Source organism: Heloderma suspectum, chromosome 3 (assembly GCF_057233095.1).
Source record: "Heloderma suspectum isolate Gila_16-S chromosome 3, 16-S_ref, whole genome shotgun sequence".
Taxonomy (NCBI): Eukaryota; Metazoa; Chordata; class Lepidosauria; order Squamata; family Helodermatidae; genus Heloderma; species Heloderma suspectum.
The window spans coordinates 8,960,339-8,987,939 of record NC_139460.1 but is presented as its reverse complement, the minus strand read 5'-3'; the positions used below and the strand labels follow the sequence as shown (position 1 = coordinate 8,987,939).

The 27,601-nt window shown below is 47.3% G+C and overlaps 1 protein-coding gene across 2 annotated transcripts in view; it reads right to left on the bottom strand.

The window, feature by feature from the left end:
* MYO7A (myosin VIIA) overlaps positions 1-25,346 on the bottom strand; it is a 144,141-nt gene extending 118,795 nt beyond the window's left edge. The window contains exons 1-7 of one of the 2 annotated variants that reach the window (XM_084841598.1): positions 25,242-25,346; positions 14,237-14,350; positions 13,131-13,283; positions 9,248-9,274; positions 6,796-6,980; positions 5,818-5,939; positions 1,541-1,683 (exon numbers count right to left, since the gene is read on the bottom strand). In XM_084841598.1, coding sequence (XP_084697724.1) covers positions 1,541-1,683; positions 5,818-5,939; positions 6,796-6,980; positions 9,248-9,274; positions 13,131-13,283; positions 14,237-14,350; positions 25,242-25,346 — 849 coding nt within the window. The remainder of the gene's footprint in view (positions 1-1,540; positions 1,684-5,817; positions 5,940-6,795; positions 6,981-9,247; positions 9,275-13,130; positions 13,284-14,236; positions 14,351-25,241) is intronic. The other variant, XM_084841596.1, reaches the window with a different exon arrangement.
* Positions 25,347-27,601: the final 2,255 nt, after the last annotated feature.

The window sequence follows — 27,601 nt, the reverse complement described above, 5'->3', positions numbered from 1 at the left end:
CCTTTAGGACTGACTGATTTGTCCTCCTTGCAGTCCAGGGGACTTGTAAGAGTCTTCTCCAGCACCACAGTTCGAAAGCATCAATTCTTCGGCGCTCAGCCTTCCTTATAGTCCAGCTCTCACAGCCATACGTTCCTACTGGGAAAACCATAGCTTTGATTCTACGAAACTTTGTCGGCAAGGTGATATCTCTGCTTCTTACTATGCTGTCTAGGTTTGCCATAGCTTTCCTCCCAAGGAGCAAGCATCTTTTAATTTCATGGCTACAGTCACCATCTGCATTGATCTTGGAGCCCAAGAAAGTAAAATCTGGCACTGCTTCCATTTCTTCCCCTTCCATATGCCAGGAAGTGATGGGGCCAGATGCCATGATTTTCGTTTTTTTAATGTTGAGTTTCAAACCAGCTTTTGCACTCTCCTTTTTCACCCTCAACAAGAGGCTCTTGAGATCCTCTTCACTTTCTGCCATTATGGTGGTATCATCTGTGTATCTGAGGTTGTTGATAATTCTCCCGGCAATTTTAATTCCGACCTGTGATTCATCCAACCCAGCGTTTCTCATGATGTACTCTGCATTATTATGCTTTATTAATGTATTTGATTTTTATCTCACCCTTCCTCACAAGGAGCCCAGGCTGGCTAGCATCCTATATAAAATCAATGCAGCACATATTACACACCATTAAAATCATAATTCTAAAATCACAAATAAATAATAAAATACAATAAAATCATCGATGCCAACATCGACCATGGTGTTAATTACAGCCATGGAGGTGGGGAGGGGGAATTGTTATTGGGATCCCAGCTTTTGAGGAGGTGAGGCTTATCCCTTTCCTCCCCAGCTGTGCCCCCTCCCTCAAAATGGCCCCTTGATGTGGTAATGAGGCTTAGTTAAAAGGTTCCCATTGGCCCCAATGGGACGTTTTTTTTCCAAGCCTGGTATCTGCACAGGACAGACGATTTTCACGGGGAGGGTGTGTGTGTGTGTGTGTGTGTGTGTGTGTCACAGCTGGGGAGAGGAGGAATAAAACCTCCCCTCCCTGCACACTGTGATCCCAGTAACAGCCCCCATGGCTGTAATTAATTAAAGAAAAACATGAGATGTAGCTGGATGCTACACACTGAGCATTAAAGTGTAGGGTGACCCAAAATTGTGCGGTGGGGTACAACCGCATAAGAACCGTTTCTTCTTGAAGGACTCTCAATTTCACAAATCTTTGATTGAACCACTGTTTCTCGGCAGCTCTAATGTGTACTTTGGCCCCAAGACCTGGCCAGATGCAGGATGGATGCTGACACCATAGTACAGCCCCAGTGGGTTCAGTGCAGATTGTGAAAAGGGTCAACCTGCACAGCCCTGCATTCTGCCGCTAACTGCCTGGGCCCGCACAGCATTACAATGCCTAAAGTGCATGCGATGCAGGAGTATGGAACCTCTTTCAGCCTGAGGTTCAACACCCCTGCCTTGGAAGAATGAGCCCAGAGTCACGCTTGTGGAAAACGAGCGTCCCAACCCGTGCCATATGAATGCCCTCACCTGTCGACAAACACGAGACTTCTCCAGCAGGTACTGCTCAATCTTGGCTCCCTCGATAGCCCCTCGCTTGTTGAAATGGATGTCGATGTATTTACCAAACCGGCTGGAGTTGTCATTGCGAATTGTCTTTGCATTCCCAAAGGCTACAGGTGTACAAAAAAATATTGTGTTACTAAGAGATCTCTCCCCTTCATGGATCACTGCCTTGTTGTGGTGAAGGGGCTTGCGTAACTCAGTGAAGCCATAAGCTATGCCGTGCAGGGCCACCCAAGACGGACAGGTCATGGCAGAGAGTTCTGACAAAATGTGGTCCACTGGAGAAGGAAATGGCAACCCACTCCAGTATTCTTGCCAAGAAAACCTCATGGAACGTATCACAAGGCTAAAAGATATGACGCCGGAAGATGAGCCCCTCAGGTCGGAAGGTGTCCAATATGCTATTGGGGAAGAGCAGAGGGTATTTCCAAGTAGCGCCAGAAAGAGTGAAGCGGCTGGGCCAAACCCGAAAGGACACTCAGCTGTGGATGTGTCTGGCGGTGAAAAGAAAATCCGATGCTGTAAAGAACAATATTGTTTAGGAACCTGGAATGTCAGATCAATGAATCAAGGTAAGCTGGAGGTGGTCAAACATGAGATGGCAAGACTGAACATCGACATCTTGGGAATCAGCGAACTAAAATGGACAGGCATGGGTGAATTTAATTCAGGTGACCATCATATCTACTATTGTGGGCAAGAATCCCTTAGAAGAAATGGAGTAGCACTCATAGTCAACAAAAGGGTGGGAAAAGCAGTACTGGGGTACAATCTTAAAAATGATAGAATGATCTCAGTACGAATCCAAGGCAAACCATTCAACATCACAGTAATTCAAGTCTATGCCCCAACCACTGAGGCCGAAGAAGCTGAGGTTGATCGGTTCTATGAAGACCTACAACACCTTCTAGAACTAACACCAAAAAAAGATGTCCTCTTCATCATAGGGGATTGGAATGCTAAAGTAGGAAATCAAGAAATCACCGGGATAACAGGCAGGCATGGCCTTGGTGTACAAAATGAAGCAGGACAAAAGCTAATAGAGTTTTGCCAAGAGAACATGCTGATCATAGCAAACACTCTTTTCCAACAGCACAAGAGGCGACTCTACACATGGACGTCACCAGATGGTCAATATCGAAATCAGATTGATTATGTCCTTTGCAGCCAAAGATGGAGAAGCTCCATACAGTCAGTAAAAACAAGACCTGGAGCTGACTGTGGCTCAGATCATGAGCTCCTTCTTGCAAAATTTCGTCTTAAATTGAAGAACGTTGGGAAAACCACTAAACCGTTCAGGTATGACCTAAATCATATCCCTGATGAATATACAGTGGAGGTGAGGAATAGATTTCAGGGATTAGACCTGATAGACAGAGTGCCTGAGGAACTATGGACGGAGGTCCGTAACATTGTTCAGGAGGCAGCAACGAAATCCATCCCAAAGAAAAAGAAATGCAAGAAAGCCAAGTGGCTGTCTGAGGAGGCTTTACAAGTAGCTGAGGAAAGAAGGGAAGCGAAAAGCAAGGGAGAAAGGGGAAGATATACCCAACTGAACGCAGAGTTCCAGAGAATAGCAAGGAGAGACAAGAAGGCCTTCTTAAATGAACAATGCAAAGAAATCGAGGAAAACAACAGAATGGGAAAGACTAGAGATCTTTTCAAGAAAATCGGAGATCTCAAGGGAACGTTTTGTGCAAAGACGGGCATGATAAAGGACAAAGAAGGCAGGGACCTCACAGAAGCAGATGAGATTAAGAAGAGGTGGCAAGAATACACAGAAGAACTATACAGGAAAGAGCTGAATGTCCCTGATAGCCATGATAGTGCGGTCATTGAACTTGAGCCGGACATCCTAGAGAGTGAAGTCAAGTGGGCCTTAGGAAGCATTAGTAACAACAAAGCTAGCGGAGATGACAGTATTCCAGCCGAACTATTTAAAATCCTAAAAGATGATGCTGTTAAAGTGCTGCATTCAATATGTCAACAAATCTGGAACACTCAACAGTGGCCACAAGACTGGAAAAGGTCAGTTTACATTCCAATTCCAAAGAAGGGCAACGCCAAAGAGTGTTCAAACTACCGCACAATTGCGCTCATTTCACATGCCAGCAAGGTGATGCTCAAAATCCTACAAGCTAGGCTTCAGCAGTATGCGAACCGAGAACTACCGGAAGTACAAGCTGGGTTTAGAAGAGGCAGAGGAACTAGAGATCAAATCGCCAACATTCGCTGCATCATGGAGAAAGCAAGAGAATTCCAGAAAAACGTCTATTTCTGCTTCATTGACTACGCTAAAGCCTTTGATTGTGTGGATCACAACAAACTGTGGCAAATTCTTAAAGTGATGGGAGTACCAGACCACTTTACCTGTCTCCTGAGAAACCTGTACCAGGGTCAAGAAGCAACAGTAAGAACCAGAAATGGAACAACCGATTGGTTCAAAATTGGGAAAGGAGTACGACAAGGCTGCATATTGTCACCCTGCTTATTTAACTTATATGCAGAGTACATCATGAGAAATGCCGGGTTGGATGAATCAGAGGTCGGAATTAAGATTGCTGGGAGAATTATCAACAACCTCCGATATGCAGACGATACCACCCTGATGGCAGAAAGCGAAGAGGATCTAAAGAGCCTCTTGTTGAGGGTGAAAGAGGAGAGTGCAAAAGCTGGTTTGAAACTCAACATTAAAAAAACGAAGATCATGGCATCTGGCCCCATCACTTCCTGGCATATAGAAGGGGAAGAAATGGAAGCAGTGACAGATTTTACTTTCTTGGGCTCCAAGATCACCGCAGACGGTGACTGTAGCCATGAAATTAAAAGACGCTTGCTCCTTGGGAGGAAAGCTATGGCCAACCTAGACAGCATAGTAAGAAGCAGAGACATCACCTTGCCGACAAAGGTCCGTCTAATCAAAGCTATGGTTTTCCCAGTAGTAATGTATGGCTGTGAGAGCTGGACTATAAGGAAGGCTGAGCGCCGAAGAATTGATGCTTTCGAACTGTGGTGCTGGAGAAGACTCTTACGAGTCCCCTGGACTGCAAGGAGGTCAAATCAGTCCATCCTAAAGGAAATCAACCCTGAGTGCTCATTGGAAGGACAGATACTGAAGCTGAAGCTCCAATATTTTGGCCACCTAATGCGAAGAGAAAACTCCCTGGAAAAGACCCTGATGCTGGGAAAGACTGAAGGCAAAAGGAGAAGGGGACGGCAGAGGATGAGATGGCTAGATAGCATCACAGATGCAATGAATATGAACTTGAGCACACTCCGGGAGAGAGCGCAGGACAGGAAGGCCTGGCGTGCTATGGTCCATGGGGTCACGAAGAGTCGGACACGACTGAACGACTGAACAACAACAACAAGAGATCTCTCAAAAGTTTTCAGAATCAAGAAAGGAATCGTAGGGGGCAATCCTATGCATGCGTAGACAGAAAAAAAGCAAAGAAGTCCCAGCATTCCCCAGCCAGCCATACTGGCTGGGGAATGCTGGGAGTTGTTGGCCTTTTTTCTGTCTACGCATTTATTTATTTATTCATTCATTCATTCATTCATTCATTTCATTTCATTTCATTTCTATACCGCCCAATAGCCAAAGCTCTCTGGGCGGTTCACAAAAATTAATATGCATAGAATTGCGCCCATAGTTGATCAAGTAAGGTAGTTCCTCCCCGCCCCAATAACAAATCGATGGCTTAGATCTGCATAAATCTGCACGTCAGTTCACAGTAATTCTGAAGAAAAAAGCACTGTCTTTTTCAGATCACGCCCATCCACGCCACAACAGGCATCCTCTTACAAGAAGCATTCCCTTCTCTGTCACAGTGATGGAAATGGCTCTCTCCTCATGTGGCACTTGCCACTGGAGTATTTATAATTAATTCTATTAAAACAGTACATTTTATTTTTAAAAAATCTGCTATATTAAAGCAGGGGCAGCTCTGATCAGAAAATTTTAATACATTAGTGGATTAATTTTCATAGAACACCACAGGCCTAATGTTTATCATATACTTCCTCCTCCTCATCTCCATTTTATCTTCACAACAACCCTGTGAGGTAGCTTAGCCTGTCAGTGACTGGCCCAAAGTCACCCAGTGAGCTTCATGGACAAGAGAAGACTTGAAGCCAGGTCTCCCCTGTCCTAGTCCAACACTCTAACCACTACACCACACTGGCTCTTATATCGATCTCTCTACATCCCCCCTCACCCCAGACGAGATTCAAGCACCCACCTTCTAGTATGGGGTTGGCTTCTAGAACCTGCTGCTCAATCCAAGAGTGTTGCCCACTGATGGCGGCCAGGAACTGCAAAATCAGCTTGGTGCTTTCTGTCTTCCCTGCACCGGATTCGCCACTGCAACGACCGAAAGACATGACTGTGACCAAACTGCCTGATCCCACCAAGACTAAGAACGACAAAGCTTTGATGTGCCTGTTGCTTCATGGCCACGGCTCTCTACAATCACACACACACACACACGTCTTTCTCCTCTGTGTTACCTCTTAACTAGAGATGCCAGAGGTTGAATCTGTGGTCCCTTGCCCAAAAGCGGAAGAGTTCAGTGCAGAGTTTTCCGTACAGAAGATACTCTTGCCACAATTCCAATCAAGATCTCAGCTAGCGAGGGAGGGAAATAGACCCCCGCACACACATGCACACCGTGGAGTGCTATCACCGCTAGAGCTGGGAATGGGTGAATCTGTCAATTTCCATTTCAGTCCATTTCTCATTTTCCCTACTGTCAGTTCATTTTGGCCAATTCCACATCAGTTTGCAAATTCAGCCAAAAACAGTTCACATGAAAATTTGTATGCATTTTTATGCACATTTTTCAAAGTAAATGCATTTTGTACACACTTCCTCCTGCTATATACACTTTTTGCAAGCAAATTCCTCCTAATGTAATGTGGAGTTTTTTTGTATTCTTCCCCTGAATATATGCATTTGCATGTGCCTTTTTTTGATTTGCAAACTGCATCGCAAAACCTCTGAAACTGGGGATTTGGGTGCACAATTGCATTCTGGTTTGTGTATCGGTGCTAAGTGGGTAAAAGTTCGTATAAAAATTCAGCCCAAATAAATTTCTCCTCCATCACCGGAACGAAATGGACCAGTGGCCCTGATTCGTGTGTTTCAATGTAACCTGCAATGGAGCAGAAGCAAAGAGATCTTGATGGCCACAAACTAGCTGTGAAATTCACCCACTCACCTTATTATGCAACACTGGTCTTTGTTGTTTCTCTGCATGTTGAAGTAGCAGTTGTCCGCAATGGCAAAGATGTGGGGCGGCATCTCCCCGATCTTTTTGTTGGTGTAGAGGCGTATCTGATCTGGCGAGTAGATCGGGAGCAGCTGATAAGGGTTCACAGCCACCAGTATCGAACCTGTGTAAGTCTAGAGGGAGAAACACACACAAACACACACACACACAAAGACAGAACATAAGAATGGCCAAGCTGGATTGTGCTGAGAGCCCAGCTACATGTTATATCTGGGGTACCCATCAGCCACCTCTTGGTGCCCGTGAGGCTCCTTACCCCTCCTGATTTTTATTTAAAGATTTCTAAAAACTATTTTTTTTAACTGGGAGGCTGTCTTCCTGCAACGCCAAGTGCTGCCCTCCAGCAACATCTGTATTTGGGTTCAAAAGAGAGGTTTTGTGTTTCAGAGCTCAGACCCTGCCTCTCTGCTTTGTACTTAGGTTCTTGGGTAAGTTACTTTCCTTTTAGTCTTGCCTGTTTGCCTTCTGGGAATAAGTGTTTTGTGACTGGCCATGCCCACCATGGCAGCCGTTTTATGAACGGGCAAGCCCCACCCCCATGGCAGCCATTTTGTGAGAGCACCCACAACACTCTCTCAAAATTCCAAATGTGCCCACCAGCCCAAGAAGGTTGAGGACCCTCTGTGTTACATGAAGAGTAAGCACTTGTAGAACAGGCTCTGACTACTAATATTTTTAGATGTAGTTGACAGATAATAACAAATATTTTAATATAGAAATTATGGAAAGTCTGGGATAACAGCAAGTATTCCCATTTTTCAATAACTGGATCCCATTTTTCAACAATTATAACTGAAGAATGTAACCCATTTCTCTTCCAAATAATATCAGTCAGTGTAAACCTCTCCAACCCAGTGCCCTCCAGATCTTTTGGGCTACAACTCCCTGGATTCCTGACCATGGGTCTTGCTGGCCAGGGCTTATGGGAGTTGTAGTCAAAACATCTGGAGGGGAAACAGGTCACCTACACCTACTGTACAATCATAAGTTGCTATGTCACTTTTGCCCCCTTCCCCAGAAGTAGTGACCACCCAAGGTTGGGGTGGACGAAAGTCACTTACCTTTTCTCGCAGCTTGTTCGCGGTGGGGGGGAGCGCTTCGCTGCTCCCCCCGCGAAGTTCAGGCCAGGGGGGGAGGCTTCCCGCCTCGCCCGGCCGAAATTCAGGCCGGGGGGGAGGCTTGCCGCCTGGCCCGGCCGCGAACACGAAAGTAAAAAACAAAAAACGTCCCCTGATAGGCTACGTGACGATTCACGTAGCCTATCACGGCTAGATCTGGAAAGTCAGCCGTGATAGGCTACGTGAATCGTCACGTAGCCTATCACGGGTGACTTAAAAAAAAAAAGCGCGTACGCGAATGGCGGCCCCCATAGGGAGCCGCCATTCGCGTTCCTTATTTAGTTGCTGTAGTCTACATCAATGTTTACGTAGACTACGGCAAAAATAAGGGCAACGCAAATAGCGTTGCCCTTATTTTCGCCGTAGTCTACGTAAAGATTTACGTAGACTACAGTGACCAAATAAGGAACGGGAATGGCGGCTCCCTATGGGGGCCGCCATTATCCGTACACACTTTTTTTTTTTTAAGTCACCCGTGATAGGCTACGTGACGATTCACGTAGCCTATCACGGCTGACTTTGCAAATCTAGCCGTGATAGGCTACGTGAATCGTCACGTAGCATATCAGGGGACGTGTTTTTTTTTTTCTTTCATTGCAATGGCGGTGGCGGCAGCCGGTCAAAAGATCGGCTGCCGCTCCCGCCCCGCTCGAACACCGGACGAACCGCCAGCCGGACCCGCCGCCGGGAGGGACATTCAGGGAAGGTAAGTCCCGTCCCGGGGGGGGGGCAGGGGGCGGGGGGGCGGAGGATTTCTCCCCAAAACTTGTTCGGGGGGCCAAACACGTTGGCGCTCAGCCCCCCGAAGTTTCGGGGAGAAATTCTCCGCCATCCCTACAAGGTTCCTATGATTTGGGGAAGAGGGTACAAAAGAACATCATTATTCAGTGTCATTACTTCTATGCATGCAAGATTGAACTGTGCACAGCCATTAAGGCAAAAGCCATTTGACTAGCGGATAATGCTTATTTCATCAGAACATGAGCGTTAAAAAATAAGTGACTAAATCCCCAATAATTGGCTTTCCATCATACTTCATGCTCAGTTCAGGCGTCTTCTGCACTCGGGTCCTTGTTTTTAGCAAAGCTGTTGACTGTACGGCAAGCAAATGGTTGATGGCACTACACAAACGGGTTCAGGAAGCAGTGGCAGCCAAATGGAAGAGCTCCACAGTGTTTAGCATCAATGAATGACCAAGCAGATGACAGTGTAATGACAATGCATTTTTGGTGAAGATGGCATGATTCAGCAGTTTGGCGAGCTATACTTACCCTCCCGCCGCAGTTGGTCTAAATTTCAAAGCAGAGGTAGAAGGAAAAACATGTTCTCTATTATCAGTGAATCACAAAACATTTTGTTCAAGTCAAAGACAACCAGGGTGGGGGGCGGAGAACTTCACCAACAATTTCAGGGGGCCGAATGCGTTGGCATTCGGCCTCCCCGAGATTCGTGGAGAAATTCACGGCCATCCCTAGTCTAGCCACGAAAGCGGGGCAGGGGGAGCAAGGAGGAGATCCGCTCCTCACCACTCCTCCTGCCCTGCACTGGATAGGCGGTCGCCCCCGGGCTCGGAGGCAATCATCGATCCACATAGGATTGCTCCCTGAAAGGATATATGCAGAACTCTGTTGAGATAAGGTTGTAACCTGCCTCAGTTGGGCCATGAATCTGGATGTTGGGACCTGCCAGCTCTCAGGTCATCCACAGAAGACTGCTTCAAGTGTCCCCCATTCTGAGGTTTGCAGGGTGGCAATGAGAGGGCTTTTTCGGTGGTGGCCCCCAGCTCTAGAATGTTCTCCCAAGGGAAGTTTGCCTGGAGCCCATGCTGCTATCTTTGAGGGTTGGACTCGATGTCCTTGTAGGCTTAGGGATGGCAGAGAATTCCGCCATGGATCTCGGTGGGGCTGAATGCCAGTGCGGACGCTATTTGCGTTCCCCCTTATTTTTGCTGTCTTAGTCTATGTAAATATTTACGTAGACTAAGATGGCCAAAAATAAGGAACGCAAATGCGCGTTTTTTTGTTTTTTGTTTTAAGCCAGACATGATAGGCTACGTAAGTCTTTACATAGCCTATCACGGCTGACTACAGGGACGCAAACAGCTGCGGCTACAGCCACCGCCATTTGCATCCCTGCTAGCCCGCGGCCGGATGTCTGGCTGCTGGCGGAGCCAGCCAGTGGCTCCGCAGAATTCCTGCGGAGTGGAGCCAGCCAGCCAGGATTCTGGGGGGAGGGTCGGAGCGCCTCCCCCCACCAGCGGAACCCGGCGGAGCCAGGTAAGGGGAGTTTCGTACATCCCTATGTAAGCCCCTTCCAACCGTACTATTCTATGATTCTATGATTTTCCATGCAAGGCTAAGCCTTTCCTGTTTTCCCAGTCTTTTAAAATCTTTGAATATAAAGTCTTTTAAGGCACAATCCTATGCATGTTAAGACAGAAAAAAGTCCTATAACTCCCAGCATGCTGTATGATGTTTTTCTGTCTAAACCTCCTTAAGATTGCAGCCTTAAATTCTTTTAAAGTCTCAAATAAAGTCTTTTAGTCTTTTATTATTTTTGCCCCTGCAATATATTTTTTCCCCTCTTAGTCAGAGTATTTTATCCTGTGTTGACTTGTTTATTTGTTTTATATTGGTGATTTTATCACAATTTTATTTGTATAATTGTTATGTTTTATATTGTTAAACCTACATTGACCTGTTCCTCGTCTAACTACTTTCTGGACAGCTCCTAAGAACATAAGAAAGAGCCCTGCTGGATCAGACCAAGGGCCCATCTACTCCAGCATTCTGTTCACACAGTGGCCAACCAGCTACCCACAAGAAACCCACAAGCATGATTTGAGTGCAACAGCACCCTCCCACCCATGTTCCGCAGCAACTGGTGTACACAGGCTCATGATACTGGAAGTAGCATATAGGCATCAGGACTAGTAGCCATTGGTAGCCTTCTCCTCCATGAATTTGTCTAACCCCCTTTTAAAGCCACCCACATTGGTGGCCATCACTACGTCTTGTGTGAGCCATAGTTTAGCTATGTGCTGTGTGAAGAAGTCCTTCCTTATCTCCCACCAGCCAGCTTTATGGGATGACCCCACTGGGTCCTAGCATTATGAGAGAGGGAGAAAAATGTCTCCCTAACCGCTTTCTCCACACCGTGCATAATTCTACACCTCTGTCACATCTCCCCTCACTCTCCTGCTCGGCACTAATAGGCCCTCTAACTGTAGACCCTGCTGGACAAGCTCCTGGTCTTGTTCAGGAGGCCAGAATGGGACACGCTGATGAGCCATCAGTGGGGACTCTGCTAAAGGACACGGAAGCATGTGGGCAAAAGGGCAGTTCAGTAACAGCCATTGCACAGCCTAGTGTTGCTAATCTGATTAAAAAATCATTGCTGCTTCAGGGTTAAACACCTACTAAGAGACAGATATCCAGCATTTTGTACCCTTAATTAAAAGTTAACGTGCTGCATGGAGCCTGGGGATGCTCAGTGTTTCCCCATGGCACCCTGTTTGCAGGGTGCTGCATCAAAAAGAGTATGGGATTCCCCCTCCCCGCCCCATTCCAAATGCAACTTTTTAAAATGTCATTCTTGGCAAGGGTGGGGGAATAGAAATTGGGGAGGGTGTGGAGTTTGGGGACCAAAAGGGTGAGGTGGCAAAAGCTTGGAAACAGTTGCCATGGGGAAGAGGAAAAAAGGTGTGAAAAACTAACACCCTGCTCCAGGAACTTTGTTAATGGAAACTCTCTTTTCAAGAAATGGAAAGTCAAAGTCTGGATTATGTGTCTGTGAGACTCCATGCACACATGGCACAATTATGGAAACTGGGTCTGGCACAGAATTTAACACCCAGAGGACCGCCAAACTGCATTAAAACAACAAGTTTCTAGCCCTCAAGACTGCAAATGTAGGCATGTAATTATGTGTGCAATGTCTGATGAAATCTCAGAAGGGATGGGGGCTAAATGAGATTTTCAGTAGTCAAGGGGAAAATCCTTTGAGAAAAGGCTTTAGGCTTATCCTAGAGAAAAGAAGACTGAAGTGGTGGAGGGGATATGGTGATGGTTCTCAGACTCTGAAAAAGATCTGAGAAGGAAAAGGCACAGCAATTGTTTGCCCTTCCAGCTCAGGACAGACAAGCAGCAACAGTTTAAAGTCCCACAAGTTTTAAGACTAAAAACCAGGAAGGACCTAAATCAATATAAATGATGGTAGGTTCCCCCCCGCCCTCTCCACACATGCTGCATGACTGGGAAAAATGAATTAAATGAATAAATGAAGCTCTCCCCAGCATGGAGATCCAATGCAGTGATGCAGAACATTCACTTGTTGAATTTATGCTTGTTATATGGCCATTCCAGTGTGGTGTAGTGGCGAGAGTGTTGGACTGGGAGTCGGGAGATCCGGGTTCTAGTCCCCACTCAGCCATGGAAGCTCACTGGGTGACTTTGGGCCAGTCACACTCTCAGCCCAACCCACCTCACAGAGTTGTTGTTGTGAGGATAAAATGGAGAGGAGGAGGATTATGTACACTGCCTTGGGTTCCTTAAGGAGGAAAAAAGGCGGGATATAAATGTAATAAATAAATAAATAATTCCGTCAATCTTGCTGAGAGACCCGTCCCCGCAATGAAGGCTCCTCCTCCCTCAACTGTCATTGCAATAGTCTGTCGAAGAGGGAGATGACAGGGTAAGCGGAGCCATTCCACAAGCCCTGCTGAAAGGTGATTTAATTTTTTCCTCTTCCCTCCCTATCCCTTTTTCTTTGTGTGTCGTGTCTTTTTTTAGATTGCAAGCCTGGGCAAACATTTTTTTAAAAATTTGCTGCAGGACCAACATGGGAAATAAAGCTTGATTAAGATGTAAGGAGCATGAACACCAGTGGAGGCTGGTGGATCCGATGTCAGTGGGGCGGTGAATCCGTTCCGGGTTTCAGTCAGAACCAGTCAGAACTCTAAAGAAGCTATCCAACGTGCAGAGCAGAGCAACGAGCTCTGCACGTTGGATAGCTTCTTTAGAGTTCTGACTGGTTCTGACTGAAACCCGGAACGGATTCACTGCCCCACTGACTTCAGAGCTACCTGCCTCCACCGCTGAGCACAGAAGGAGCCACGGCCTTCTGTGCCACAGCCAGAACACTCACATAGATCAGGTGCTCCCGGTAGCGAATGAGCAGGTTCCGGAGGATGCCAGCCTCGTTCAGGTCCCCCAGGCGGATCATGTCCTCCACCCCATGGATAGAGGTCGGGTGCATTGGTTTGATGTGAGTGGCATTTTGAGGGGATATCCAGTGCTCCTGGGAAAGGAAAACATGAAATCCAGAAGTCAGAAAAAACAAGAAAAGCAAGGAACAAGATGGGAGCACTGACATTTCAGCAGCTTGCGATGATGAACAGATTGAAAATGTTGTCGCAGCCCCACCCATAATGTATGTAAAAGTCTGGAGGTAAAGCCAAGACTGCCTGATGGCAGCCCCCTAAAAGCAGAGCGGCCTTCCCTCCTCAGGCGTCCTTCCTGTTAGCTGACGCTATATACCAGGGGTCTTGAACCTCAGGCCCACGGGTCAAATCCAGCCCACCTAGGGCTCAAATTTGGTATTCTGGAGTTCCCCAGATGACCAGGTCCCCTTCACCTTACCCCCACCACCAATTCTTTGGTGGTCTCTTGGCTCTTAGACTGTTTCCCCCCATTCTGAAAGGCTGAAATGCCTCTCCTAGGGCTGAGTTACTGGCAGAAAGAGCTTTAAGCGAAAATACACTGAAATATACTCGTATTTTGGTCCCACCCCTTTTACGTTTGGCCTCATCCACAACTGGAATGTGGCTCCTGAGAGTGTCTCCAAAACTGAATTTGGCCCTTGGGCTGTGGAGGCTGGTGACTCCGATGTCAGTGGGGTGGTAAATACAGGTTTCAGTCAGAACCAGTCTAAAAGGGCTATCCAAGGTGCGAAGTGGGTGTACCAGGTGAAGGAAGGCTGTGAAGCACCTTGGATGGCTCCTTTAGAATTCTGATAGGTTCTGACTGAAACCCGGAGTGGATTCACCACCCCACTGACATCAGAGCCACCAGCCTCCACTGCCCTTGTGTCATAAGAGGGTTGAATCCCCTGCCATATATGCCTTGGAGGGTTTTCTGGCATACTTAAACCTTTACGTTCCTCAATAATAAATGGAGACCTCGTATGATGGTTTAAGACCAGGAAGTGTGGGGGAAACCCAAAGAGTAGATTTTCATTTCCATCCTACATACATTTCCTTCATCGTCTACCACCTGGATCTGCCCAGAATCACATAGCTTGACCACTGCTCCGATGGGAACGTCAAATTCCCGCCCAGTCTTGAGGTCCATCCATACGTAATCCCCCTGAAAGGAAACACAATGGGGGCATTTAATGTTTGAGCGAAGACGAAAGAAAAGAAGCTGGAGGTGAAATGGTAAGAATTTACTCCTGGATATTTTGGCAACTCTGCTGCAGTGTCTCCCCTTCTCAGAGGCACTGCCAAAATCACCACATTACCAAAATTATTCGGATATTACAAAAGTGCTAAACCACGCCAAATCCCACTCCACAATTAGGTTCAGGTAGCAAACACAAAACCCAAATACCTTCAGCTGCATGGTGAACGTCAGCCTCATGGGCTAAATTGGGCCCATCTGGGGCGCCAATCCCCTTCATTTCCCTTCCTTTCCCCTTTTGTATCATGCTTTGCACTTTGGATTGCTCCTTTAGAGTTCTGACTGGTTCTGACTGAATCCTGGAGTGGATTCCCTGCCCTACTGACCGCAGAACCACCAGCCTCCTCTGGTGCCTATTAGATTGAGAACCTGTGGGCAGCGGCTGACTTATCTTTCAATATCGGTATAGCACTTAGAAAAATGTAGGTGCTTTATAAGATGATGATGATGATGATGATGATGATGATGATAATACTGCCTTGCCAGTTTGCTTGGTGCTACCTGATGACCTTTAGGGGCCTGTTGCTGAAATTAAACTGTATTTTCAGTTTACTCTTGGCAAATTTCACTGGTGGCAAAACGCTATTTTTATTTGTTTAATGTTTTATCGCTGCTTTAACATATGGTGTAAGCTGCTTTAAAAGGTGGAGCAAGAATGATTTCAAGAAATTAATAAATCAGCAAGACCAAGAGGGAACATTTTATCATTTATGGTGGCTTTTTTTTTATCATTTAGCTTGTAAAAAAGCTAAAACATTTTGGAAACGAATACAGTCTTTAGCACAAAGAATATTAAAGACTACTATAGAACTAAAGCCAGAAACTTTTTTATTGGGACTAACAGAGAACATGTAAAAGAGAAGAGGGGAACCCTCTTTCTCTACATGACAACGGCTGCAAGGTTATTGTATGCACAAAAGTGGAAGAATGAAATAATACCAACTGTGAGTGGATCATGAAAATGATGGAGCTGGCAGAGATGGCAAAACTTACTATTATAATTAGAGAAGGGTCAACAACTAAATTTATGTTAGATTGGAAACCTTTTATAGAATGTGTACGAGAAACAGAGAAAAATATCTAAGTATGTGGATTTTGAACTTTGAGATGGTTGATTCTCTTTTTTCTGCTGTTGTTAAATTTGGAGAAAGGGGATAATGTCTGTGAACTCAGTGTATGATATACAACTAAGACAAGAACTAGATAATAATAATAATAATAGTAATAATAATTTGTTGTGTAAGGGGAACCAAAGGTAGATATCTTACAAGATATTTTAGTGTATGTGTATTGTTGTTGTGTTTCTGTTGTTGTGTTTTGTTTTTCTTTTTTAAAAAAAATAAAAAATCATTACATCAAAATAAATAAATAAATAAATCAGCATACACCTTGTCCCCCACAAATGCTGCTTGCCTGGTCTTCAGCGCCTGCATCAGGCCCAGTTTACATAGGATGTGGGCCATGGGTAAATGTTAGGAGGCGCCCTAGCAGCCTCTTTCAGTAGACTCCAATAGCCAACTCAGACACAGATGAAAGGATTCTTTTCAAGGCTTTAATCCTTTTACAACTTAATGACTCTTTCAGATGCTAGTCACCAGCGACTAAGCAAGGAACAGCAGAGTGGCCTATGCGCCGAGTAGGCAGTTGATCCCCGTTTGAAGAAGAGTCACTTGAAGACCCTGAACTTACGGGCTAAGGAGAGATCCTCTCTCTTTCCCTTGGGTCCATGGGAGGCGGCCGTTGCTTGCACGCCAAACAAGCGCTACGCCTCCTTTCCTCACCCTCCATCGCTCGTCACTCTTTGTTTCTGTGTCGAGTGTCAAGCAAGCCCCGTTCCTGCACTTTCTAACTGCTAGGATCACTATCTATCTCAGGAATGCTGGCAGGAGGAATCTCTGCCAGCTGCTGTGCCTGTGAGGGATGAGCTGGCTCCTCTCCCATGGATTGCTGATCCTCCTCAGAATCAGAACTGCTCTGGGGTTCTATCAGCTCAGTTTCCACCCTGACATCATCCCCGCTCCCATCAGGCCCCCCCCTCGTGCTCTTCCCCTGGGGCCCCGGGTTTGTGGGGGTACAGCTGGTGGAAACGCCTCAGCAGCAACGGAGCATGCACATTTTCCGTGGGTTCCCAGGTTCGCTTATCTGGCCCGTACCCCTTCCAGTCCACTAGATATTGCAGGTGGCCACAAGAAAGGTGGGAGTCCAGAATCTCCGTGACCTCAAACTCCTCCTCCCCCTCCACCAGCACTGGTGGCAGGGGGTAACCGACCGAGCGATGAGGGTCACCAGAAACCAGGGGGGACAGCAAGGACTGATGAAAAACAGGATGGATCTTCATGGAGGGGGAGAGCCAGGCAAAAAGCAACAGGGTTAATCTGGGCCGTAATCTGGAAAGGCCCTGTGCGGCGAGGCGGAGCTTCCTTGCGCGTGAGTGAGAGGGGAGGTATTGGGTGGACAACCAAACCCAGTCCCCCAGTTGCAAAGACGGACCCGGCTGGTGCCAGCGGTCTGCAGAGGCCTTGTAGGCTGTCTTGGCTTGCTCGAGGGAGTCCTGCAAGAGGTGGTGTACCGCTCGCAACTCCTCTAAAAAGTCGTGGGCCACTGGCACCGAAGAGGGAGCTAAGGTGGACGGGAAAGCCTTGGGGTGGTAACCAAAATTGGCAAAAAATGGAGTTTGGCGGGTGGAAGCACGGCAGGCATTGTTATAAGCAAATTCTGCGAGAGGCAGCAACGAAAACCAGTCATCTTGCTGGTAATTGACATAACAGCACAAATATTGCTCCAGAGTCACATTGGTGCGCTCGGTCTGACTGTCTGTCTGTGGATGGTGGGCGCAGGAAAGACGGAGCTTCACATAGAGAAGCCCAAGTAGCTCCCTCCAGAAATGGGCAGTGAATTGGTCCCCCCTATCTGAAATGAGACCCTCGGGCCATCTGTGGAGCCGGATAACATGTGCCAAAAACAGCTCCGCCGTCTCCCTGGCTGTGGGCAACCCCGAGCAGGGGACGAAATGGGCCATCTTAGAAAACTAATCCACCACCACCAGAATGGTGGTCTTACCATGTGAGGGAGGCAAGTCAGTGATGAATTTCAAGGGAGAGCAGTTTCCAAGGTCCTGAGGGGGTAGGCAGGGGGTGAAGCAAGGGGGTAGAGTGGGGGGGGCAGAGGCTAGCCCCAATTCCTCCACTTTTGTGCGAACAAAAACATCCTGAGCCTGTGCAGAGTGAAGGAGCTCCTCCCAAGAATGAGGCACCGCAGCTGCCGCCAGGCTCTGGGGGGGAAGAATCAGAGGGGGGGTTCCCTCACCCCCTGGCTGGAGGTCCGGCTTACGAGAAAGAGCATCTGCTTGTAGCTTGTCGGAGGCCTTCACATGGCAAATCTTAAGGTGGAACCGGGGGAAAAAAAGCTACCACCTAATCTGCTGCTGGTTTAAGGCATGGGCTGTCTGAAGATGATCCAGGTTATGATGGTCGGTTCTAACTTCAACTGGGTGCTGTGGCCCCTCCAGAAGATGACGCTAGGTCTCCAAAACGGACTTGATGGCCAACAGTTCCTTCTCCCAGATGGTATAATTCCTCTCAGACATGTTCAGCTTCCTGGAGTGGTAGGTGCAGGGTTGCAACCTGCCACCTGCCCGATCTGGCTGAAAAAGCACCGCCCCCACCACAAAGTCAGAGGCATCAGTTGGCACCACAAAAGGCTTCCTTGGGTTGGGATGTAACAGGATCGGCTCAGAAATAAAAAGCTTCTTAAGTTCCTTGAAAGCCTGTTGGGCAGATGCCGTCCAATGAAAAGGAGATTTCCTGACCTTAAGGAGGTCCGTGAGAGGAGATGTCAGCCGAGCAAAGCTGGGCAGGAACTTTCTGTAAAAATTAGCAAACCCCAGAAAACATTGCAAATCCTTCTTGGTGGATGGAGCCTGCCAGGAGAGGACAGCCTGGACCTTTGCAGGATCCATCCTAATACCGTCAGCTGAGATAATGTAGCCAAGATAGTCCAAAGAGGTTAGGTCAAATGCACATTTCTCCAGCTTGGCATAAAGATGGTGCTCGCGGAGGCGCTGGAGGACGGCGGAGGCATGGTGCTGATGGAAGTGGGGGTCCTCAGAAAATATAAGTAAATCATTGAGATACACAATGAGGAAAGTGTCCAAATAGTCCTGGAAGATGGCATTCATAAAACGCGAAAACGTGTGGGGGGTGCATGCGAGCCCAAACGGCATCACTAGGTATCCACACGCTCCATACCAGGTGCCGAAACAGGTCTTCCACTCATCCCCCTCCCGGATGTGAATCAGATTGTAAGCGCCACGCAGGTCCAACTTCGTGAAAATCTTGGCTCGCCCCAGGCACTCCAGCATCTCAGGGATCAGGGGGAGGGGGTACTTGTCAGGGATCGAGACCGAATTGAGGGCTCAATAGTCGTGCACTGGGCAGAGTTCTCCCGATTTCTTGGCCACAAAGATGGTAGGGGCGCAGGCAGGGGAGGAGGAAGGGCGAATGAAGCCACGTTTGAGGTTTGTGTCCAAAAACTCTTGCAGAGCTCGAAGCTCCGGCTCTGACATCGAATACAGTTGTCCAGCGGGGATGGTCACCCCCGGAATGAGGTTAATGGCACAGTCAAATGGGCGGTGGGGAGGGGAGCAGGTCGGCCTCCTTCTTGTTGAAAACATCCCGAAAAGCTGCATACTTCTCTGGGAGGATCACTGTAGCTGAAGAACTGCCAGAAGCAGATGAGGAGGAGGAGGAAAGGGTTAAGGCCTGGGCTGGGACTGGCACCTCGATCTGGAGGCAATGCTCCCAGCAGTAGGGAGATGCAAACTCCACTTGCTGAAGCCCCCAAGAAATCTGAGGATTATGCTTAGAGAGCCAGGAAACACCCAGCACAATTGGGTATTGGGGAACCTTGGCCAAGTGAAACTGTGGGACTGGGTGCGCAGAGTGAGTGGAGCTGTAATCTGGGTCACCATGCCCAAAGAAAGAGGACGCCCATCGATGGTATCCACTGCCAAGGGGGCAGGAAGAGGCAGGGTAGGAATCTTGTGGAAGAGGGCAAAGGTTTCATCCATGAAACTAGTCGTAGCCCCCGAGTCCACTAAAGCCAGGGCCTCCACCCCACCCCACTGGGAGGAGCGGAGGTGAACATGCAATAGCAGATGGGAGGGTGGGGGGGTTGCGGAAGGCATCCACTGGGTGTGGAACCGACCCCCACACTGGAGACCCCCAGCAGGCTTGGGGGGCAGCCTAGTCAGGCCTGGGGGTGAGGAGGAGGAGGAGGAAGGAGAGGAGGGGGAGACAGAGGAGCTGCGGGTCTAGTGCAGCAGGTTTTGGTGAAATGTCCCAGTTTTCCACACCGAAAGCATTGGCACTCAGTGTGCCGCCGCTCTAGTTCCTCCGGTGGCAGTGGGGCTCGGGTAGCTTCCAGCTGCATCGGGTTTCCTCCGCCCCCACCGCAGGGGTGGGGGGTGGGGGAGGGGGCAGGAAACGGGGAGGAATGGGAGGAGGGAAATCTCAGCCCCTGGTGCCCTGCCGGGTCTGCCGGCGCCCCTCCAGCCAACTATCTATCTGGAGGCAGGTCTGGATGAGGTCCTCCAAAGAAGGCAGGCTAGGCGTGTGTGCCAACTTGTCCAAGATCTTGTCATTCAAACCATCCAAAAACTGAGCCACCAGCGTGGCATCATTTCACTGTAAATCCTGCATCAGCAAGCAAAAAGTTGTCGCATAGCTGGAAACTGAGTCCTTGCCCTGCCTGAGGCGGCGAATCTCCCGAGAAGCCATCTGTGTGCGCAGGGGGTCACTGAAAAATCTGGCCATCGCTGTCATGAAACCTTGATAGTCCCCGAGCAGGGGGTCATTAGCGAGAAGAAGTCCCAAAGCCCATTTAGCTGCCACACCTGAAAGTAGGTTAATGATGAAGCCCACACGAACCTGTTCTGTCAGGAAATCCTCAGGTCAAAGGTGCATGTACAGCTCTGATTGGGCCTGGAAAATCTGAAGAAGTCCTTTCTTCCCAGAAAACGTCTCTGGCAAAGCCACCAGGCACTTGTGGTAGGGGGGAATCGGAGGTGGGGGGGTTGAACCGCAGCTTGTAGATTCTGTACGGCAGTCATCAGTTGAGCCCCTCGATCATGGACAATCTGGTTCTCTTGCTCCAGAGCTTGCACCACCGGGTCCCTGGCACCCTCCATTTGGCAGTAGGAGAAGAGAGAGAGAGAGAGAGAGAGAGAGAGGAACGGGGATCAAGCTGTCAGGAGGTGCCCTAGCAGCCTCTTTCAATAGACTCCAATAGCCAACTCAAGACACAGATGAAAGGATTCTTTTCAAGGCTTTAATCCTTTTACAGCTTAATGACTCTTTCAGATGCTAATCACCAGCGACTAAGCAAGGAACAGCAGAGTGGCCTATGGGCCGAGTAGGCAGTTGATCCCCATGTGAAGGAGAGTCACTTGAAGACCCTGAACTTATGGGCTAGGGAGAGATCATCCCCCTTTCCCTTGGGTCCATGGGAGGTAGCCGTTGCTTGTGCGCTAAACAGGCGCTACACCTCCTTTCCTGGCCCTCCATCACTCGTCACTCTTTGCATCTGAGTTGAGCATCAAGCAAGCCCCGTTCTCGCACTTTCTCACTGCTAGGATCACTATCTATTTCAGGAATGCCGGCAGGAGGAATCTCTGCCAGCTGCTGTGCCTGTGAGGGATGAGCGGGCTCCTCTCCCACGGATTGCTGCTCCTCCTCAGAATCAGAACTGCTCTGGAGTTCTATCGGCTCAGTTTCCGCCTTGACAGTAAAACCCATAACTGTGTACGCCAATGGCCATGCTGACTGGGGAAGATGGCAGTTGTAGTTCAGCACATCTGGAGGACACCTGGGGTGGGGAAGGCTGATGTGCTCCTTCTGCACATGATGCCCCATTGGGTTTACATGCATGGGCCCCGCGCACTGGCCACCTGCAGGTAGTGCTACCAGACCAGCTGCCACCACCCCAATCCACCCATTACTGGCATGTTGCTAGTAGTGCCTTCCTCAGCCTCGCACCCTCCAGATGTGTTGGACCACAACTCTCATAATTCCCAGCTATTATGGCCATTGGGAGTTACAGTTCAACACATCTGGAGGGTGCCAGGATAGTGAGCATCTGTACACCAGCCTAAAATCCCACATTTAAAACGGGGCTTTCTGCTTCCATTTTAAATGCAGGATCATGACAGACTCTCTGTACACGCACTTCCTTCCCCCCCTTATCTGAATCTTCCATATGTTCATTATGTAGCTGCTAGATGGTGCTGTGGTCTAGCTTCTCTTATTGTGGGTTTTCCTCTTTTCACGAGGGAACTCAAGCGGAACTCAAGCATGGTAATTTGATAGCTCGTTACCTCTGATCTTCTTACAAATGGAATAAAGGTCTTTTAGTGTGGGAGACACCCTGGAGGTTGATGACATCATCTAAAGAATCCACAAACTTCCGTGAGTAACCAATCTCAACAGCAGGATAAATGCTCCATGTGAAGAAGCCCAGAGAAGGCTGTGCTAGTACTGCAAGTCAATGAGCCAGCCCACGCAGCAAGCACATTTAAATGTGGTAGGATGCATTTGGAAGGTTTATACAGGTAAGTCTGTTCCCCATGTTCTATAGAACTAAGACTCAAATATACACACTCTGCTACCTGTCTCCTGCATCTACTCATTCAAGCATGTTCAGTTTCTGCATGTGTTTGAGTTGCTGTGTGCATTTTAGTTGCTCAGTGTGTTTGAGTTGCTATGTGCATTTTAGTTGCTCAGTGTGTTTGAGTTGCTCCGTGTGTGTTTGAGTTGCTGTGTGTGTGTTTTAGCTGCTCTCTGTGTGTGTTTTAGCTGCTCTCTGTGTGTGTTTTAGCTGCTCTCTGTGTGTGTTTTAGCTGCTCTCTGTGTGTGTTTTAGCTGCTCTGTGTGTTTTAGTTGCTCTGTGTAGACCTGCCTGGGGTTGCCCTGTTAAGTTCCTTTGGATGAGAGGGCACTGGATTGTTAGGGTGTCTTTGTAATATTTGCTTTATTCACAAATATACAAGCAGTGCATAGTGGAGGCAAAGATGCTCTTTTAAGTAGATAGCATCACTACTCATCCTGCATCGGGACTCCAAAGAGAATTGCCCACCCCAAGCCAACTCAAAGCTCTCTGTGACTTTCCCTCAGTTTGATTCTAAGTTCACAGGACAAACTGGCTCCTAAGAGTCCCTTCAGTTGGAGAGGGTCACCTTCCCAAATTATCCTGGGTTTTATGTTCCAAAGAAAAGAGAGAGAGATTCTCAGCCATCAGGACATCCTTGCCATTGGCTTTCACTGATGAAAATCAGGCAGTCATTTCTGACCAGTAGCAAGTGATCGGCTCAGCAAGGGATGCTCAGCCAGCATCCCTAACAACATTCTTACAGTGAGGAAAGTTAGGCCATTAACATATATTCATTATTCATTGCTGTTATTGCAAGAGGAGGCTTCACTTATATGCCATAAAATGGCCTGAGGAGGAAGAGTGGAACATAGGAAGCTGCCTTATCCCGAGGGAGACTCTTGGTCCACCTAGCCCAGTACTGTTGACACTGACTGGCAGTGGCTCCTCAGGGTTTCAGGCAGAAGACTTTTTCCCAGCCCTACCTAGAGATGCTGAGGATAGAACCTGGAACTTCTGCATGGCAGGCATGCGCTCTGCCACTGAGCTACAGCTGCAGTAAAGTGGGCACTTTGTCAAAGGAACCTCCCGGGACATTCTGGGCTTCTCCACACCAGGCTTTTTATCCTGCAACTTAGCAGGGCTTCTGTTTCCGGATTATTTGCAGGATTAAGATCAGCTCCTTATGCAAGCTGACACGGGCTATTTTTTCAGGGCTGTCTTTCTTGGCAAGTTCTCAGCAAGTTCTGTGTTTCATTTTACAGCTAGGAGATGGTCCTTTGGTTATAGTAGAACTGCGCGATTTCACACAGCCATTAAAGCAGTTTTACGTTTATCACTGCATTTTTGCAGATCTTTTAAAAAGTAGGACAAAGGTCAGAAAGCACAGGAGGCACCCAGGGGGTTGACGACGTTGTGTAAAGGACCCACAAACTTCCACAAACGTCACAAGCAAGCAATACAGGCCTGGTGTAGAAATGCTCTCTGTCAATGACCTTAAGGTGGCCATTCTTGAACAAAGGAATTTTAAAGACATCAATGTGAAATTCAACTCTATTTCTTCTATTTCTGGTTTGAATAAGGACAAAGGTTTGTTTGTTTGCTTGCTTGCTTAAGTATCACACTACATATGTTAATCAGCTCTACATTGCAATGATGTCTATGTTATCACCCAATGAAGTTTTGTGAATGGCAACCATTACGGTAATTATCACAATCTGCATTTTTTTCCATTTCAGTTCCCATGTGTATATAAATCTGCCAGTTTGAGGTTAACACTTCATACATCTGATGAAATGGATGGTGTCCATGAAAGCTTATGCCAGAATAAATGTTTTAGTCTTTAAGGTGCTACAAAACTCTTGGTTGTTTTTGTCCAAAGGACACATTTACAATTTAAGATTGCTTTCAGGCGGGAGGGCTTCTAGTGCTACAAATCAAAAAGCATTATGCACCTATTCTCTCTTTCCCTCCTTAACATTTTTTTCCTGGTAAGAAAAACGCTGGAAGAAGTGGTGGGAAAACAAAGGAGTGTTACAAGTGGAAGGCATCTAAATATTCTGCATTTGAGGGAGGGCAAGTGAAGGATAACAGCCTCATCTGGGAGCACCAAAAACTTTAAAAGTCATTAAGGGTGCCATCCCATGCATGTTGTAGGACTTTTTTCTGTCTAAACATGCATGGGATGGCACCCTAATTTTTAAAAAGAGAAAAAGAGCTGAGGAATTAAAAATAGAATGGGCTTACTGGAGGGAAGGGCTCCCAGAGGGGAGGGCAACTGAGAAAATTTGCTTCAGGCCTCTGCAAAGAGCTCCACCCGCTGCCTCAGCTCCTGTGCATAACATTGTCTCCGGCCTTGCCACAAGCGCATGGGTCCTTGCAGGAGGCAGCGTCAGGACCCCAAACATCACATCTGCCCCAGGCCCCTAAGCTGTCTGGGTGGCCCTGCTGGAGGGAGAGGATTCTCCATTGAGGAGTACACTGCCACAGCATCCCCCAGCCTGGCAAACTCCAGATGTGTGCAGGAGTCATAATCCAACACGTTTGGAGGGTGCCAGGCTGGGCAAGGCTGCATGACAACCATATTGGCGGCTGTCTTTGTGACGGATTCTGTGCGTGATCCTAGCCAGGATTCCAGAATGTCCTGAACAGGTTGCAGGTAGTCCATCCTTGGTTTTATACTGGCCTGGCAGGGCAGAGGCTACTCAGAAAGGGGGAAGTGGCTGTATGCAGGGCTGGATCCTAAAATAAATTCCACCACATGTGTTCCCTTTGAAGTTTAGCGCTGCAAACAGACCAGGGGGACAATGTGTAAAAAGACAAACTAGGCTCTGAGTCAGGAGCGTTGCACCTCTTTCAGCCCGAGGCCAAATTTAATTTCAGTTTAAATTTAACTGCAGTTTTGGTAACTGCCTAAAATGGTGGCCACTCCCTATGCTGGGAATTGTATGACTTTTTTCTGTCTAAACATGCATAGGATTGCACCCTAAATATATTAAATAAATAGGCCGGGGCAAGATTGCAAGGCACAGATCCTGATTCTGTGCATGTCTATTCAGAACTAAGTCCCATTTAGTTCAACTTCTTTCTAGATAAGACATGTACAGGATCAGCCGTTTTCACAGCACAGCCAAGAGCCAACGGCAATGTCTCTTACCGATAAGAGTGTAGGAGCCTTCAACACTTGATTGACATTTCGGATCAGGGCCCACTTTTTCTGGTCTCTCTCGTGGACACTCATCTCACTGTGGTATTGGAACATGGTGGCAGTTTTGGATTTCGTCGGCAGACCGCTATAACAAGTAGGCTCTTCTTTTGAACATATCCTGCTCGCAGGAGAGCAATCTGATGCTTCTGTTATATGGTAGCAATCATATTCTTTCCTCCTCCTTCAGGATGCTTACTTTCTTCATTCACAAGATGGCTCTCTCCCAAAGTATTCCCGTCATGTACCAGTCCTCATATGTTTTTTAAACAATTGCATTTCCTCTGGTCCACCACAACTTGAATAAATTGGCTATGTCATAATCACTTTTGCTCTGAAGAAAACCACAACGAACCCCAGTTTTCAACCTTAGAGGCGGCTAAACGTTCATACACAAGAAATGTGGGTATAAGATTGCTCTTCTCCTTCCTGCGGCTCCTTGCTTCCCTTATTTCAAGGAAGGGCTCTGATGAGTTCCATATTCTTCGATCACGAGCTGCTCTGGGATCTCTTGGGTACTTATTAATCCAGAAATGTAGCCCGTTCCCTCGTGCAACACATGGCTTTTAATTAACCTAATACCTTCAAGCACCAAGTTAACCAAAGCGCAAACGGGAACCCAAAACCAAAGGCCATCTGCATTTGCTTTCAACCGAACGCCAGGGCAGTGGAGCCATGGCAACAGAGTTTTAAATAATTGAGCGTGAGGCACCCTGAACCATTACTATGTATGAAGTAATTGGGCTTGCAGGGTATACCCAAAGAAAGCTACAGAGGGGAATTGGTGGCCAGGGCCATACATTATAATGATGAATAACTTCAGAAAACATTGGATAAGAACAATCGTATGCAGGTCTACTCAGAAGTAAGTCTCAGTATGTTCAATGGGATGCACTCCCAGGTTTCTATGATTACAGCCTAAGGAGACACTTTACAGCCACGCTCTATATTTCATTATCTGTGACTCTTCCAGCTACACCGAGTAATATTTTCGTTTAAAAGAATTATCACCAATTCTTCAGCAAAAGTAGCCCACAGACACAGACACAGCAGTATAATTAAATGTATATGTGCCCAGATACCCGTAGGGCGGTTTATAACAGGGCCAGCCCTTCCACGAAGCAGGATGGATCTCTCACCTCAGGTAGAGGAATGGGAGGAACAGCGCATTGCATGCTCCCCCCACACACACCTAGGAGGATCTACTGCCTTCTGTGTGAACAGGATACTGGACTAGATGGACCCTTGGTCTGATCCAACAGGGCTCTTCATTTATTTAAAGTATTTCTTGGCCGCCTTTCAGGGCAGAAGCCCTCCCAAGGCAGCTTTCAGCAATGAAATACATAAAAACTGTTAAAATATTAAAAGCAATAAAAGCAACAATAAAAGCCAACAATAAAACCAGCAGTAAAGTTAACAGCAGTACCAGCGACAATAGCAGTCATATCATGAGAAGGCCAAGGTAAAATAATATGTTTTCAAGGCCTTCTTAAAAGTCTGCAATGACGGAGCATGGCGGACCTCCGATGGCAGCTTTTTCTAAGTTTTAATTAAATGTATAATAAAGAATGCTTTCCGTGGTATGGACTTCCGGTTGGAACCAATGTCGCTCTGGCAGCTTCCCATGGGTTCTCCCATGGGAGCTTTCTCAGACAGCTTTTTAAAAGGTTGAAAAACCTTCTCATCTCCCCTCTGGAATTAAAAGGGGGGCAAGGCAGAATCTGGATAACAACTTGGAGAAAAGTACCCCCCTCAAGATAGTGGGGGGGGGGGCTGGATTCCGGGATTATCTCCCCAGAGCTTTACCAATGCAAAAAGCTGTGATGAGACTCCTATTTCATAGGAGAAAACAGGGCTGACGTGTTCCATCATAATATATGCTTCAAGAAACATCAACAACTCCTGTGGGATGATTTAAGAAATATTAACAACATCTGAGAACATCTGAGGACCTGTAAGATCTGTTTGAGAGAAACATGAATGCACCAAGGAGAAGAAAGGGGATGGCTTCACCGCCAACTCCCCCCCCCCAATACCTCCTGTATCAAAAGTTTCGAAAACAGAAGATATAGGGGAATTAGTTACTCTGATAAAGACTTTATCTTCACAATTTATGGAGCAAGCCAGAAGGTTGGATTTAATCCAAAGTTCCATCATCGACTTGAAAGGAGCCGTCGATTTAATTAATGGCAAAAAATGGAGACGAGAATTAACGAGCTAGAAAACCGAGTAGCAGCGAATGAAACTTCAACACAAATTTGTTTTAAAAATACCTCTGACAGAATTTCTCAACTGGAGGCCTTCACGAGAAG